This window comes from Peromyscus maniculatus, chromosome 11 (assembly GCF_049852395.1).
Source record: "Peromyscus maniculatus bairdii isolate BWxNUB_F1_BW_parent chromosome 11, HU_Pman_BW_mat_3.1, whole genome shotgun sequence".
NCBI classification, from domain to species: domain Eukaryota; kingdom Metazoa; phylum Chordata; class Mammalia; order Rodentia; family Cricetidae; genus Peromyscus; species Peromyscus maniculatus.
The window spans coordinates 45168293-45186035 of NC_134862.1; the positions used below are offsets into that span (position 1 = coordinate 45168293).

Genomic DNA, 17743 nt, shown 5'->3' on the forward strand with positions numbered 1-17743 from the left:
CAAGGCCAGCCTGGTCTACAGAGCGAGATCCAGGACAGGCACCAAAACTACACAGAGAAACCCTGTCTCAAAAAAACAAAAACAACAAACAAACAAACAAACAACATGTTCTTTTAAAATGGTGACTCTCCTGTACACTTCACTGATTATCAAACTGAATTTTAAGCACGTGACTCCTTGGACCACAGCATTAGAGCCTTTCCCGGTCTACTCTCCCCACTTCTTAGAAAAATGAACATCTTCAGTTTGCCAAGTGATAAACCGGGGAGCTACTTGCTGCTAGATAGGGCCAGGAGAGCTGACTCGAAGCTCACACAGCCTGAGAGGAACCAGCCAGAGGACAGTCCCCATGGGATAACTGAGAAAGGGTGAGAACCACTGCCATCCACGTGGCTCACGTGGACAGCCTGTGACCAACAGTGTCACCCAAGGGGAAGGCAGAAAGAAGCTCCGCAATCAGCTGCACTGCTCAGCTGGCCCAGCCCTGGAGGTCCCTGAGAAGTAGTTTAAATGGCTGATGGGTGGATGGGAAGGGCCCAATTCATCTTATAAACTGGAAAAACAATTTTCTTAGGAAAATGACTTTTTTTTTTTTTTTTTTAGCTTGTATGGGTGTTTTGCCTGCATGTATTTCTGCACATCACATCTGCACATCTGGTGCTGGAGGCAAGAAGACAGCATCAGATCCCCTGGGACTGGAGTTACAGGTGGGAGCGAGTAGCCATGTAGGTGCTGGGAATTGAACCCAGGTCCTCTGGAAGAGCAGCCAGTGTTCTTAACCACTGAGCCATCTCTCCAGTTCATTTTACAAATGACAGAGTCTGGCTGAGAACCACAGTGGGGATGCGAACTAACGGAGGCTGAGGGAGGGTCACCCAAGGATTCTGGAGTCTAGCATATCCTGCTTTAACGCAGAAGCACAGTGTGTAGTCGGAGGTCGCTTGACGGGGGAGCAACGGTGAGCTTTAAACTCACTGGGCTTTATGAGCTGACTCCTTCAATGCTGACGTCCTAAGCAGATTTAGGATGACCTTCCCTTTATGGTCTAGGACAGGTACTCGGGGGCAGAAAACACTTAAAACTAGGGAAAGGTTACCACTACTTGAAAAGGGACCATAAAAGACGCATATGAAGTGACATTGCAAGCTAGTATTGAGATTTATACTCTCATCTACTTTGTGAATATTGCCATGCCAGCCACTTATCATATAGTCTCCAAGAGGACTCCAGGCTTCCCTGGCCTCCCAGCTGTGGGGTGAGCAGAGAGGCCGAGGTCTCATTCTTCTCACTCTCTGTTTTGACTTAACTCAATCAAGGGCACACACACTACCCAGAGGAAAGAGGATAAAAGGAGGGAGCTAAATGCTGTCCATCAGTCTGGGACTCTAACAACAGTCCTGACAGGTAACCCAGTGCGCAATTAACCGAGCTAGGAATTATACAAAGCCTTTTACATATATTAACCCTTTTTATCTTCATAGTGGGCCATAGGCTGTCCTACAGTTATCTGCATTCAGTAAATGGACAGATTAAAATACAGAGATTAGCTTAGTAACTCAAGCTCAAACAGCTAGTCAATTCTAGAAGTCCTACTACTTTGTCAGAGTGGGTCTCTCCGTGCAGGGGTCCTGTGCCTTCCTGTACTTTGGGGGACATTAGAGGGGTTTTAATAATGCTGCTAGGTCTGGGGGCTCCCTGAGGGTGAGGATCCCGCCAGTCTTGGAATTCCCTAGCACAGGGGCCCCAGTCCTGAGCCCTCAGCCCCAGAGGCTCCTCTATGCCCCATAGGCTGGGGCATCAGGGGACAGGGACCTGACATTTCTGCACAGGCACTTCCCAGGGCACATGGCCTGTTTGGAGCAGCTTCTCTGCCACGGGCTCTTTTCCCTCCCTATCACAGGCTCCTGACCACAGCAGCAGCTGGGGCCTGAACACAGAATGACTCCTCTCTATCCCTGCTCCAGGCTGGCGGATCTGAGCATGAGGTTGGGCCGCCCCTGGGATCTGCCAGGCAGTAAACAAGCCATTCATGCGTCAGTTGTTTTCCTCCAGAGCAGCCTCATCAGCTGGACAGACCATGACCAGACCTGCCAAGTTTATCCCCATGGGTGGGCTGCGGGCTGGGAGTGGTGGACGGCCTGGAACTCAGCTCAGTCTTTTCCAAGAGGCCACTTTCCATGCCCTTGAAGCTGCCGTTTTGTTAGGAGTGGCAATCTCTGGCAGGATGATTTGAGGCACCTGAAGGGAAGGGAAGGGCTGCTGCTGCTTTATGGGGTGTCTTAGGAGTGGAGATCCCAGAAAACCATGAAGGAAGAACGGAAGTGGCAGTCTGCTGAGAGACCCCCCAGAGAAGTTTCCAGAACCATGCAGCTCTCTGGTCTCTGGGCTTGCAAAAGTTGGTCAGAATGTCCCGAACCCCATCAGTTCAAATTCTTTCTGTCCTCTTTTTACTTCCAAGACTGCCATGTCTGTCCAGATTGTCTCCCCAAGTCTACACTGTCTATTATGGCAGAAAAGATAAGCTGGGGGTCTCTGGGGGTCCAAGGGCAGGGAAGAAGGTTTAATCGACTGGGGTAGGGAACAGGATGCGGCATTATGGGTAGAAGGATTGCAGAAGCAGAAACCCAAGGATATAAACCAAGGGCGGAGGTAAGGAGGCCTGGAACCCCAGGCAGAGGAAGTAAAGACACCACCCCCACTCTGTGGGACCCACACTTTCATTCAAACGGTGTTTTCTCTTAGCGGGTACAAGGAGGTGACATTCTTAGCCTCATTTTGCAGATGTTCGGAAGCAAACTGAGTCATCCGCGGTCTACCCAGTCTGCAGAAGAGCTGGGCCTCAAAAAGGTTTCCAGGGCTCTTTGGGCCACACTTTTGGGAGGACAGGTCAGGGAAGAGAATAAGGGCATCTGTTTATGGACCAATCAGCTCCTCTGTTGTCAGCCCCACCCACCACACCCCTCTAGAACAAGCCACATCTGATTGCAAAGGCAGTCACTTCGCGCACACTAGCCCTCCGCACACCCCTTTCGTCACGGCACAGCAAACACATGCTGAGCTCCACTCTCCTTTCAAGGCATCCCATCCCATCATTCCGTCTGCTCTCCTCCCACGCCTTCTGCACCAGCTGTCCGAGGGCCCCTGGGCTTACCCTGTCGTGATGTCATCATCCTCTGTCATGGTCTTGCCCATGAGGTCGCTGTCACTCATGTAGCCGGACTTGAGGTCCACCTCATCAGAGTCCAGGGACTCCACCAACTCCAGGCGGGAGATGTGGCTGAGCTTGCTAGGGCTCCGCATAGGCATTGTGTGGGAGTAGTGTGCCCGTTCCCCGTGCATGTACCAGGCTGGTGGCCCCTCGGAGCGGCAGCTCCCCCCAACAGAGGGTGCATCGCCAGCCTGCAGCCGGGGACTGGACTGGCCGTAGCGCCAAGAGAGGGGCGAGGAACGGTTGGAGAGGCTGGATACACTTCGCGGGTTGGCGTCATCGCTGTCGTAACAAGTCATCTCCAGGGAGCTGTGGAGAGAGTGGATGGCACAGGTTTAGTCCTCAGCCCAACCGCTCTGTGCCCTGTCCCCTCACTGGGACGCCCTCTGTAGGGGCTCCTAAGTGTAAGTTCCTTTGTTACAGGCTATCTCAGACTGTCAAGGGACAGTGATCCTAAGTAGCCAAGACAGCAATCCCATACACTCCGAAGAGCCTATGCTGTGAGTGTGGCTAGGGTTTAATATATTTTTTAAAAATCATTTTCTGGTAAATAGCCCCAAGAAATAAATTAATCTTGCTGGTCTACTGCTTCCTTATCGGTGAGATGGGACAGTGCCTACCCTACGTAATGTTTGTAGAGTTGGGAGGGCTACAGCCATACAGATCTGACTGGGCCCCTCGTGTAGAAGATGCTCATCCAACCAGAAAGAGCCAGTGAGGCCTGGTGGGTTGGGAAAAGTGGAGGCTACTGATCACCAGAGCTCAGAAGACCTTAACTGTTCACTTCGTTCAGCATGTGGCCATCATCTCTGTCTAGAGCTGATTCTCAGGTACCATATCTACAAAAACCTAAAATCGGATGTTGAAGGTACAAGACAAGGTATGAGACATAAAGCAGGCCCCAGGAAGACTGGTTCTAGCCATAGGCCTGGGCATCAGAGGAGGAAGCAGAGCCTCCTCAGGAAACAGACATGGCCTTCACTGGGTAGAGGAGAGGACCCAGGAAAGGAGACGAGAGGTACAATAAGATCCAGGAGCCCCAAGCATCCAGGCCACCAAGTCAGGTCAAGAAAGCTACAGGCAGGCAGATACCAGAGGGCCTGAGGCTAGAGACACACTGAGGCCTTCTCTCACAGGGCCAGAGAGGAAATATGGCTGAGATCTGGCAGGAATGGTGATCAGGGATTTGGTTCAGGCTGTGATTGATAAGTTCACCAAGCCTAGCAATGGTCCCACTCCAAGTTACTTTTGACCCTTCTCTATCACTAAAGTGAGACAAGGTTGAATTAATGACATGAGGTATGTGGGCCACCAAAGCTGGGACATCTGAGGCAACCTGTGGCTAGACATGAGGTACACAAAGCAGAAGAATCTTTGATCTGTGACCACATCCCTTTCATAGCCACTCTCAGGGATGGGAGGCAGACATTGATTTTTATTATTATTGTTGTTGTTGTTGTTTTTATAAAGTTGCTTGGAAAAAGAAAAACCCTCCAAAATGGTCTCTATTGAGCCTGAGAAAATGTTCTTCCTATTCCTTAGCAAAATTGGAGGGGGAGGAAGGGTCAGTGGTCCTGAAAAACAGCACGATGGGGTCCTTGCAGCTGACCTGTGGGCCATCAGTGACCTCTTGAGTACTCCCAGCTGACCTACGCCCATCTTTCTCTCTGGGCCCAGCAGTCCCAGCATCCTTTGCAGTTCTGCATCCGTTTCTAGTTACTGTGGACCTTGACACCATCTCTTGTGGGAGAATGGAAATCCTCTGATGGCAGGGGAGCCAGGGTCATGGTGTAACTCAATCCCGATGCTCACTCTGTATTCTAGCACTTCACAAGGGAACCAACAAGGAGCAGACCCAGGACGGCTGTGCTGAATGCAGCAGGGACTGTCTCACCACAGAGGAAGGCCAGGGCCTCATGCAGGACGTGCTTAACAGAAATAAGCTGCCCATGAAATGGTTATTGATGATGATGGAGAAGGAGAAGAGAGGATAAACAGCAGCAGCAGACCATGGTGAGAGCATGGAGGGATCCAGGGGCGCTGGTGTGGGTAGTTCCTCACTCAGTTCTGTCTCTGGCCTGCCTACCCTCTGTGTTCCTCTCTGAACATAAAATGCCTCTTCCCCTATTCTGAGGCTCTGTGTGTTTTTTTTTTTAAAGCACCAATATCCATCTCTAGATCTCAGTGGAAAGGGTTTCTAGCTCAGAGCTGATCTCCTGACCTCCAGCGGGTGCCCAGCCCCAGGATGGCCCCTCTGGGGAGGTCAGTTTTGCTTCCTCTCCAGCCACAGTCCCTACCTCAGACTCTCTCTAAGGAGGGGAACACACCTACAGAAATAGAGGAAGCAAGTTTCCAAAAAGAAACTGAGTCTGAGTTACCCTGTGAACTCCAGGGTGACGGCAACATCAGGGGGGCAGATGCACCCCTTGAACCCTGAGGCCCACGGGGATACGGCTGTGTTTGCTCTGAAGGCTGGTGCCCCACACTGTATGGATGCACAGCTGCCCGCAGCAGCCTGTGGGTCCAACAGGTGCCTCTTCTCCAAGGTCCTCTTGCTAGCCTAGGGAATATTATTATTCCAAGGTGCAGGAAGGATGGATGGATAGCACTTTAAAAAGCAAAAGAGCCATAAAAGTCAGCACAAAACGGGTCTTTAGACTATGCGAGTGTGGAGCAGAACTAATATAAACCAAAGGCTAAGAGGAGACGTGGCCCCTAGTCCATGGTAAACAGAAGACAGGCTCTTGCTGGTACTTTCTTTTCCATGAAGGGCGCTTGTCTCAACCAGTCAGCACTAAGGGAAGGCTTTAGGCTTCTCTTCCCCATCCAAGCAGGGTCTTCCCTATTTCCCAGGGGCCTCAGGGCAGGCGTCGGGGCACCAGGCGCCTAGAGCAGCTGCCTCTGCCCTGTTTCTGTGGGTGAGTCATTTGGGGTGTGACTCTTAGAGCAATTCAGCAACTCTTGGCTTCTTTGGCACGATCCTGGCGGGTGACTTGGCATTGAGAGATGTTCCAGAAACTTCCTTGGACAGGGGATGGGGGTGAGGATTTCATCTATGGGTGGCTAAACTGCGGGGTGATTCAGCTAAGTGGGAGCTCCACTCTACTTGGATTGCTGCTTAGGGCTTGTGGGATGGAACAGAGACTGTTTGGGGGCTCCTGAAACCACACTGACCACCTCTCCTCAGACTCCCTTGATGACCTCCGCTTTGGTCGTAAGGTAGATGCTTAGATGTCTGGGAAATAAGAGCCTGGCTTTTCAAGGCAGGGATGTGAGTGGGGATGTGGGAGGCAGTGGAAAGTAAGAGGAGACAAGTCTCAACAGGAAGACCCAGGGCCAGTGGATGGATGCTCCTAAGGCACGGGACAGCAGCAGTCATGACACCCCGACATAGATGGAGATGCCTCAAAAGTGATGGGTTCCTGACATGGAGGATATGCAAGTGTGTCTTGGCTACTCCTCTGACAGACCATGCTCCGAGCTGATAAAAGTCCTTTTCCCATTAACCCTATGTCCCGGCTTTGCGGTCAGTTTTCTAGCACCAGGCGACAGAGAGGAACCTATCTCCAGTTGAACTGAGGAGGCGTCGGTTCCTAATGCACAGGCTTCGAGCCTCCACGTCCATGCCCCATGATTTCCCAACCTTGGCTGCCTGCTCACCTCCCTCCTCAGAACTTAGTTGCGTCCTCCGTCCCCCTCAGGGCGGACAGTATGAGCTCATCTGAGCAGCCCAGGGAAGTCCAGAGGAAATTCTGACTCACAGGGGCTGGGGCCAGAATGCTGCTCTAGGGAAAAAGGGCCCTGGGAGAGGTGTGCACCCTGTAGTTGGAGGCTTGGGGGTTTCTCTAAGGGTTGGGGGACAAGCGGGATGCCATGGGGCTGGTTTTGTGGGTGATGGTACATAGACCCTCCCAGGTACTCAGCCCTCCATTGGGAGTGACAGAAGTAGCCAGAGGACACAGGCTGGCAGAGGGCTGAAGAGCCCAGGTGTTGGGAGGATCGGGTCCTAGCATCCCAGAGGATAGGACCTGAAGAGTAGTGGTGTTTAGTAACAAAGCCCTCCTGACAGGTGAGGAGACTAGGCCCCAAGGAGAGAGCACGTATGACAGACCACACACCTGGGCTTCCCACCCTTCCCCAGCGGTTTTCACAGGGATTCCGGATAAGTGAAAGCCCATGCTCAAGCATAAACAGAGACAAGACTTCACGGTGCCCCTGCTGAGATCCTGGGCTCCCTTTCTTTGCAGCACTGGCAGTGTGGGGATCCAGATACCTGTGTCCACAGAGGCCAAGGCCACAGACCGCTCGACGTGGGATGCTTATGTGGAGATGTGGAAAGACCCCGAAGCCTTGCCCTCCAGACCCAGGGAGAGGACGTCACCAAGGGCAGCTCAGGCTTTACCTGTGAGTCACCTGGGAGCCTCGAAGGCTGGACATGGTCTCTTCCAGGTTCTGTCGAAGGTCCAACACATTCTGGACTGTCCTCTTTCTCTGTGACTCTGGATCTGGCAAGGAGAGCAGAAGGAGCTGGTGAATGAAAAGACTTCCTGAGGAAACTGGGGGCCAGGGCAGGGGAGACAGACCATATCTTCCTGAAACCTGGCCCTGGGGCCAGTCACCTGCGTCTTCTGTTTCCTCAGAGATGACCAACAGAGCAGGTACCGCTAATGACCTCCACATTTGTCCCGGGCCGGCTGAAGCTCCAACCCTGACAAGGGCCACAGACAGGGCCACTGCACTCCCCACAGACCCTCTCCCTGAGTGACCCATACTGCCTCTGGCTTTGGTTTGGGGAGGTTCTTCTCACAGCAGAGGCAGCAGTCACAGGCAAGGCTTCCTGGGGTGGAATGAAATGGACACTCCCCTGGAATCTCCTTTGTGGCAAGCACTCTGCTGGTGTGTGCTTAGGGCCTTTGAAAGAGGGGACACTCTGATGGGCAGTATTTGCCCGGTTCCATGGTATAAATATTCCTACATGGCCAGTTTCAATCCACCAGCCTGTCACTGGCCAGTGTTCTGAAGGCTTGGGAACACGTGGAGTTATTCTGTGGGGTCTAGGAAGGAGGCAGTCCTGGCAAAGCCTCCTGAAGGTGAGGTGGCTGATGGGAGCTAGAGATGAGCGGTCATTTTCTGGGGCAGTTCAGAGCCTATTCAAGAGTTGGAGATCCTGACTGAGGAAGAAGTATGGGTGTGGCCAGAATCTGGACTGGTCAGGACCACTTTGCTCAGCCTTGGTTTCTTGGCAGGATGACGTTAGCCTGGACCATTGAGAGCCTCTACCCATAAACAAAGCTTCATCCTTTCTCCCATCTAGGATGGAAACAGCCTCCAAATGATGCAACTCAAAGAACCCTCCTCTCCCTTCTATTGACCTAGCCAACAAATCTTTATCAAATAACCACTTGGGGCTGGGTGTGGCGGCGCACAACTTTGATCCTGGCACTCAGGAGGCAGAAGCTGGTGGATCTCTTGGAGTCTGAGGCCAGCCTGGTCTACATAGCAATTTCTAGGCCAGCTAAGGCTACATAGCAAGGCCCTATTTCAAAAAGGAAAGAAATAAAGACAACAAAAATCCCCAAGCAACCCCCCCCCCCCCCCCGCCAATGAATACAAATGAAACAACAAAGATACCACCAGAACTTGGTACTGAGGACACGTGATGAAGGCCCTGCCCCACAGTTCACCGTTTATGTTGGGATCTGAAGTCACTGTCACTGAACAGGACCCAGCTTCCCCAATCTTCCTCAAAAGGCAGTTTTCAGCAGTCAGTGACAGCAAGATGACCATGGGACAAGCCCTCTCCTCCCGCCCCCCAACCCTTCCAGCCTCCTGGGCAAGCCAACCTTACCCCCACCCCCAGTCCCAGCCTCTCTCCACCCACAGACTCAGCAGGAGAGCAAGCTCCTTTTGGCTGCCAAAGAGAACATTTCCGAATCCCATAAGAGGTATTTTTTTTCTCAGGACTGAGCTCAGGCTGGCTGGCTGTCACTGGATGGCTGGCCAAGAGAGGCTGGGTGGGGTGGCAGGGCCATGCTGTATGGCTCTCCCCAGAGCCTCTGGGGCACTTTCTCTTAGGACCAGCTCTAGACCTGCGCCTGGCCATCTCTCTGTTTCGCTCCCTTGGGGTCTTGTCCCGACCCTGCAGCTTCTCATGGCCAGTCCCATGTACCCAGCACTCCATGATGGGGTCAGTGAACAAGGATGAACGGCAGGCCTCCATGCCAGTGGTCTGTGCTCTGCCCACAGCCTTGGCATCATCTTTCTGGCTGCCAATGCCTGTTTATCCTGGCAAGTGCCACCTCGTGAACTGATCCATGGCTTTAACTGATGGCTTGGCATGGGACGCAGGGTCAGAAAGTGTACACCTATATACTTTAAGGTTTAATTCTCAAGTGCCTATGTGGGAACCTAGAAGAAGGTACAGGTTTCGCAGGACGGTGATGCTTTCTATGGTTTTGACGGAAATGATCCAATGTACACCCATCTCCGAAGTGTGTTTCCAAAGAGGAAAGTGACTGAGAGTTATTCAGAAACTTAGGGTGTGCCCAGTTCTTTGCACACATCATCCAGTTGAATCCTCACAACATTTCTGGGAGATCTGTGCTATTGTTCCATTTTACAGATGAGAACACTGACACTCGGAGAGATCACATAAATGGGTTGAGGTTGCACAACTATCGTGTAGCACAGGATAGAGAGTCTGAAAGAAACTCATCTCTTTTGATGTAAGACAGGGCACCTCTGTATCAGCAGTGTCATGCCCAGTGACGGTATACAGTAGCACTTGAAGATATCCCAAGGTTTAATGAGTGCAATCATATTTTTAAAATTGTGTGTGTGTGTGTGTGTGTGTGTGTGTGTGTGTGTGTGTAGTGGCTGGATACTGTGACATTTAAAAAAAAGTCCGCCTCTCTTTAAGGAAATAAAAATGTTTAATCCACACAGTCAATCAGCTTCATTCCTAATTCCCTAGGCCTTGGGGCACAGCAGGGTATGATGGGAACTGGAACCCCAAATCTTGGTAGTGACAGAGAACTCTGTTACATATATATCAGCTCTTGATCTATCAGTCACGGTGCCCTCTTGCCCCAGTCTCCTCAAAGACCTCCACCCAACCCCTACATTTTCCCGTGTCAACAGAGTAGAGTAGGGCAGCCCCCAGCATAGACTACTCAAAAATCAGACACCGAGGTCCTTGAAACGGCTCAGCTCAGCCCTGCGTGTCCCAGAGAAGGTAAGGGGCTAAGGTGCAGGAGCGCAACCAGCAGGAGATGGTGGAGGCCAAGAATTATCTGCAGCCCCCAGGGTGGGATAGGGGAGGCAAGGAGGTGACCGGATCTGTTGAGAGCCCTGGCTGGGGCAGTCCTGAAGAGGCTACACCCTAGAGCTCCTGGGTGCCTCAGCAGTGCCGCCTGGTGGCCATCTAGGGTATGCCACCCCCTTCTCTGTCTCTGTCTCTCCTCTCTCTCTCTCTCTCTCTCTCTCTCTCTCTCTCTCTCTCTCTCTCTCTCTCTCTCTCTCTCTCTCTCTCTCTCTCCCTCCCCTCTTGGGAAGAAAAGATACAGGAAACTGAAACCCCAGGACTTACATGCGTATAAGAACTGGCCACTGAGACCCAAGAAGATACTTAACCTAGTTGTATGTGTGTGTGGAATGTGTGAGTGTGTGTGTGCTCAGGGAAGGGGGGGGTAATATTCACATCTGTGATTTCCCAAGGCATTTTTCGACTTTTTAGCTTAAAAATACATTAAGTTGTATTTGCAGCCCACCCACCTCTTCCCCACAAGCATTTCTTCGTTCTCACTGTGTCCAGTGAGAGTGAAGATCTGGGAGGGGTGGAGGGATGTGAGGTACTAGTCACGGTGCGATGACATTAACATAACCCGAAGGTGCTCTACTTTACTCTCTTGGTTAAGTCCCCATGTCTTGGAGGCTGCCTCCCTCTATCTTGGTCAACTCTGTGGCCTCAGCATGAGTGGACCTGGGGCCAAAACAGAGCTAAGATGGAGGCGCCTTCTCCCTACTGTTGCTCAGGACATTCCCAACCTATGTGGCACCTTCGTGCACATAACAGCTAAGATTTTGCAGAACAGATTATAGCGCCAAGAATGAAGTGTGTGTGTGCGTGCATGTGCGTGTGCACGCACTCACACATGCACGCACGCACACACCTACAGAGAGTGTCCTGTCCATGGAATCTAATGGCTAAAGATCAACAATCAAATATATTAGACACACAGGTACACGCACACAGAATTGCCAGTAATGCCAGCGACTACGCGTTTGCCACACACGAGGCACGATGCCGGGCGTATGACTCCACGGTATTCAATTGGATTCATTATATCTGTTTGGATTCCAAAACCCCTATTCATTTTTCCATTATGATGCTGTGCCTCAGAATATGCACATCTCACCAAGGTGTGCCGGTTCTGCAGACACAAACACGCCTCCCACTACGTGACAGGAAGGTGACTAAGAAATTTTCGCGGAAGAGAGGCAATTTTTGCAGGAGAAGGGAGGGCCCAGGGGACACTGGGAGGGTGATGGGAGCCGATTTCTTCTACCTGCCTGACATCAGACAGGGGACAAGCCTCCCAAGGATGATCAGGATGAGCAGCTGCTAGCCTAAAGACTCAATTTGGTGTCAAGAACGTAATTCTTAGGTCCGTCACTGTGGAGCACGACTTTAATCTTAGCACTGAGAGGCAGAGGCAGGTGGATTTCTGTGAGTTCCAGGACATCCTGGTCTACAGAGTGAGCTCCAGGACAGCCAGGGCTGCACAGAGAGACCCTGTCTCAAAAACAAACAAACAAATAAACAAAAACCCTAGAAAAGCATAGTTCATAGTGTAAAGAAGAAACCCCAGCATTCAGGTGCTCCCCGGCCCTTCCCAGCTGGGTTGATCTTAAACAGGTCATCTCATCTTACTGCAGTTTTCCTTTCTGCTAAGTGGGGAGAGGAATGGCCTCACCTAGTCCAGCTGTGTCGAGGCTTAAGGACCAGCGCACTGAGCCTCGTGCCCGGCACACAGCAAGCTTCCTGGAAATGTAGCTCGGATCCGGCAGAAGGCAGAGGTGGGTGGGCACTGGGGCCCGAGCTTCCCACTCTCAGCCATTCACAGACAAGGGCGACTGGAGGCTCTCATACCTGGATCTAGGGCCAAATGAGATGCTCACCAAACCTGGCTTCTGCATCATCAAGCCTGACAGCTGCTTCTCTCACGGCCAGACTCGCCTGTGGGGCACACTTGGCTACAGGGACTTGCTTGGGCGGGAAGGCTAAAATGTGGTACAGCAATGGACAGCGAGCCTCCAGCTCAGGGGAAAAGCTCCAACAGAGACCCGCAAGTTCCAGGAGGAGCAGGAGGCTCAGGGGGACCCGTCACCCAGTACTCAGATTTCCCCACATTCTGTGAGGTTTTAATTATTAGCCAGCAATTAAGTAAACGGCAATGACTGACTGTCAAAGCCTTAATTACTCCCAATGTTCCAGAACCCACACGAGCCATGGAGCCCAGGGTAGGGCAGCTGAGAACTGGGTCTATACCTCCTCTCTAGACTGGCTTTTGCTGTGAGCATCTGGGTGAAGTGCAAGCCCCCCAGGATGGGTAGGAGCAGACGCAGAGGGGGCTGGAGGGCATCTGCCATCTTCTCACATCAAGGACGGAAATGACCCCCCTGTAAGTCCGCAGAGGGGACTCGGGGCTGCCTCGACTCCTGGCCTTGGCTCATTTTTCACTGTCTGGTGCTGTGGGCTGTGATGGAGGCTGAGATGTATCTGCAGAAGGGATAACTCACAGCCAGAATGAACCACGAGGGACAGCCTGGGCCTAGATCCATGGCGAAATCCAGGCCAGCCTAAATGACCTGGAAACAGGAAGGACCGAGCCTCTCTGCATCTGTTTCTCACCGCCCCCCCCCCAACAACTCTTCAGAGGGAGAAAATTCCCCGACCCCATTTGATCCCAGCCCAGGGTTCAGATCTTTAAATCCCGGAAATCTGCCATGATTTCAGCTTCTAAAAAGATCCCAGCCCTAGCCCATGGGCCCCTTTCTCCCAGTACTTACGCCAACAATGGAAAAAGACACCGGGGAGATCCACACATGGCTGCCAGTATTTATTGAGCAATACTTTGTGTTTCAGTGGGTCAAATGTCTCTGGAAACCTGAATCTTTTCGCCCCTCTTCTCCGCTCCAGGATACAAGTCTACCAACTCCAGCAAGGCAGGAGGCCACCCCAGTGCACTCCTGGTCTGAGGGCACACGCCAGGGTACACCCAGAGGCTTGAGTTTAAACTAGGCAGTTCTGTGGGGTCTGCATCACTCATCTTGTACTGGATTAATTCCCATCCCCTGCAAAGGCTGAGTCCTCCACTGTGGCAGGGAAAGTGTTAAAAGCTGACAAGTGAGGCGGACTACAGATCTCCTCTGCCCTAGGGTAGTGCACAGCAGCTTGTCTGAAGGGCAACTCCATCCCCTCCCTACACCCCCTTCTCAAATCATCTGTTGACCCCAGACGTCCTAGAAGGATGCTGGGTGGGCGGGCCTCCAGGCCAGAGACACCCCACTGTCATGGAGCGTGCAGGCGGGGGACTATTTATTCTGTTACTAATCCTATCATTCCACTCATCCCCCCACTTAAGTTACAATATTGTCGGAGGCAGCTGTCACTGAACCCCGCGGTGCGGCAAATGCTAGGCTTGTATCTGCTCAGCACTTCTGCTCCCCAGAGGAGCTCCCAGAGAGATTCTCTTTACCCTGGAGAACCCACTCAGGCAGTGAGTGGACTGGCTGGAATCTTCCTGCTGGCTGCTGCATGAGGCACCAGAAAACCAGGACTCAGAAAACAATGTTTGGCCATGTGGGGGCGTTATACAAAAACCAGGAACTACAAACAAATCTGGGCTGTGGTGATATCTTGTTTGTCCTCTTAGCAAATAAAGTTTACCTGAAGATCAGAGGACAGAGCCAGCCACAGCCTTAGCCATAGGGGTCAGGCAGTGGTGGCACACACCTTTTATTCCAGCACTTGGGATCACACACCTTTAATCTCAGCACTAGGAAGGTTGAGACAGGAAGTGATATGGCTGGGCAGAGAAAGGAATATAAGGTGGGAAGAGACAAGAACTCGCTCTCTTTCAGGCTGAGGAGTGGGTGAGGTAAGAGGTGGTGGCTGTGGCTTGCTCTGCTTCTCTGATCTTTCAGCTTTCACCCCGACATCTGGCTCCAGGTTTTTATTGTAAGACAATTTAGGATTCGTGCAACAAGGGGGCTAAACAGAGAAGTGTACACAGGCACTACAGCCTGGGGGTGCCAGGCAGGGGTCTCCCCAGTTTATGGGCAGTTTTGATTTTCACTGAGGGAAAAATCCCAAGGGAACATACCAACCAGCTGTGGAACTTGGGTAAGTGAGTTCTCCTTGGGCCTTAGCCTCCTGGTCTGTAAGCAAGGGAGCTGGATAGAGGACACTTAAGCTCTGGCCATCTAGCACTATGCTCTCACATAGGTAGAGGACCCCTCCCCCGCACCTTGGGTTGTCTTGATCTCGGTGCCTGGCTGAGGTCTGTAAAAACTCCTACTTTTAAGCATAGATGCCAGGGTGTCGCCCCCCAGTTTCTGGTTCAGCGGGCTGGAGGTGGCACCCAGGAATCTGCTGCACTGCCAGATCCTAAATCAAGTGACCTGATTGGAGGGTCTTATTTTGGGAAATCCTTGCATTTGGTTGCACACTTCGAGAACAGACTACCTCTCAAAAAAACTAGGGCTCAATATCCCCACACAAGGTTGTGGGGAAATACCTCTGGTACAAGTCGGCTCTCTGTTCTCTGCTACATCTTTAGGCTTCTGGTAAGACATCCACCAAAACCTTGCTCCTCGGTAGTGTAGCCAGGGGATGCCATCCTCATTCATCGTCAGGTCTCTGGGGCTTGTTGAAGAGATGAACCACACGGGGGCGCTATGGGCCCTCGGCCGTCTGCAGCCTTACTGATGCCGCAATGCTGCAAGATGGGCAGCCGCCGTCTGGCTCTCTGGCTTGGGAGAAAGTTGCCCAAAGGCCTCTTTCCCTTTGCATTCTGCTTAGGATTGCTTCCTTGCAGGCTCTGCACTCCTGGGACAGACATGCTTCTCTGTACCGCCAGCACCCCGGCCCTGGCTAGGTTAGCACACTTGGAAGAGAGCCTAGTGTTTGCAGCATCAACTCGGCTGAGCCATCTATCTACCCAGGCAGTGCCTGCCCTGCTCCTGGGGACAGTTCAAGACCAGGGCCTGGTTTGCAGGGATTATTCAAACCAGCCCAAGGTAGAAACAGGCTCTGGAGACCTTGGCAAGCTCATGTTCAGAGCCTAAGTTTGAAAGGGAATCCAGCTTGCCTTTCGGCCCTGGACAAGCGGGTGGGGTTCAAGTCTGTGGTCTGGAGGTCTCACTTCCGCTCTTTTGCAGTGTGCTTGAGGCAGGTGGCTTTCTGGGGGGAGTGGGAGGACAGGCTCCTTCCACTGGCCCCACCAAGGTCCTTTTGGGAAGAAAGGAGATCTCTGCAGTGAGTTGAAGGCAGAAGGGGAACATGGTTGGCTGCAATGGGAGTACAGCTCAGCGTCACACAGCCTTGTGTACCAATGCAGCCTTGGCAGAGAACTTGGGGAGTAAGCTTACAGGCCCAGGGGACAGCTACTCCTCGGTGACTAGCACTTATATCCCCTTGGGGAAGGCCTTACTAGGTCAAGGACAGTCAGTACTGTGGGCCAAGGGACCAGAAGAGGGCTCTGGCCTTTAGTCCTGTTTGGAATGAGTGTTAGTTGTAATCTCTCCTCTCCTCTCCTCTCCTCTCCTCTCCTCTCCTCTCCTCTCCTCTCCTCTCCTCTCCTCTTTTCTTTCCTTCCTTCCTTCCTTCCTTCCTTCCTTCCTTCCTTCCTTCCTTCCTTCCTTCCTTCCTTCCTTCCTTCCTTTTTCTTTCTTTCTTTTTGTTTTTGAGACAGGGTTTCTCTGTGCAGCCCTGGCTGTCCTGAAGCTCACCCTGAACTGACCTCCAACTCAGAGATCTGCCAGCCTCTCCTCCTGAGTGCTGGGGTTAAAGGTGTGTGCCATCACCTCCTGGTTATTACCCCGTTTTTTTTTTTTTAATTAAATAATCTATCTTTTTTTTTTTTTTTGGTTTTTCGAGACAGGGTTTCTCTGTGTAGTTTTGTGTCTTTCCTGGAACTCGCTTTGTAGACCAGGCTGGCCTCGAACTCAAAGAGATCTGCCTGCCTCTGCCTCCCAAGTGCTGGGATTAAAGGCGTGTGCCGCCACCGCCCGGCTTACCCCGGTTTTATAGCTAAGAAAACTGGAGTTCAGGGCAGCCAAGTCTGCTCTCTGGGATGATACAGTAGCCCACGGCAAAGCCAGAATCAGAAGGCAGATGTTCTAGCCTTGTCTAATACCGGAGCCACTAGCCAGAGATGGTAAAACATACAGATGAGGGATGATCACGTGCTATACAATCCACCTTTTAAAACACAGAATTCTGTGGCTTTCAGCACATTTGTACATCACCATTCATGTCATTTCAAAATAAGCCCCATACACCTAAGCACTCACTTGTCTTCCTCTCCTTGCTCTAATCCCTGGCAACAAGCGGTCTGCTCTTTGGCTCTGCCGACCCACCTGCTCAGGACAGTTCATCGAACAGAACCACACTGTCACCTTTGTGGTTTCGGTCACTCGGCACTGCCTTTTCAAAGTTGCTCCATTTTGTGGCACGTATCAGCCATTCGTCCCTTGTCGTGGCTGAATAACACTCTACTGTGTGGACAACACGTGCTTACCTATCCATCGTGTGACAGACGCTTGCGTCGTCTCTACTTTTTGCCCAGCATGAATAATGCTGCCGTGAAAAGTCATACATGTGCGGACATCTGCTCTGACTTCTCGAGGTATGCCTAGGACTGAATGTTGGGTCATATGGTAACGTGTGTTTAACATGTTAGGGAATGGCTACACTGTCATCCCAAAGGGTCTGCACTATGTCTCATTCCCATCCCCAGCATGTGCGGGTTCTGGCTTCTACCCAGCCTCAGCGACACGTGCTATTGTCTGTCATACTGTGGCCAGCCCAGTGTGCCAGGCTATCTCACCATAGATCTAATATGTGTCTTTCTAATTATTTAAGAATGCTGATAGCCAGGTGGTGGTGGTGGTGGTGGCGGCGGCGGCGGCGGCGGCGGCGGCGGCGGCGGCGGCGGCGCATGCCTTTAACCCCAGCATTCGGGAGGCAGAGCCAGGCAGATCTCTGTGAGTTCAGGGCCAGCCTGGTCTACAATGCAAGTTCCAAGAAAGGCATAAAGCTACACAGAGAAACCCTGTCTCAAAAAAAAAAAAAAAAAAAAAAGAATGTTGAGCACCTTTTCTATTTGAATTGGTTGAAATATTTAATTCCCTCAATTGCATTAGCCACATTTTAGGCACTCAACAGTGACCTTGCCACACTAGTTACTTAACTACTGCAGATCAGCTACAAAGTACCCCTAATTTTCTAGGCACGGTGTAGCAACTCAG

At 51.8% G+C, this 17743-nt stretch overlaps 1 protein-coding gene across 3 annotated transcripts in view; it reads right to left on the reverse strand.

Moving 5' to 3' along the window:
- The window catches only part of Nav1 (neuron navigator 1), a 258871-nt gene that overhangs the window by 95085 nt on the left and 146043 nt on the right, over positions 1-17743 (reverse strand). For all 3 annotated transcript variants that reach the window (XM_042258202.2, XM_076547497.1, XM_016000991.3), the window contains 2 exons: positions 7611-7713; positions 3152-3517 (listed from right to left, as the gene is read on the reverse strand). In XM_042258202.2, coding sequence (XP_042114136.1) covers positions 3152-3517; positions 7611-7713 — 469 coding nt within the window. The remainder of the gene's footprint in view (positions 1-3151; positions 3518-7610; positions 7714-17743) is intronic.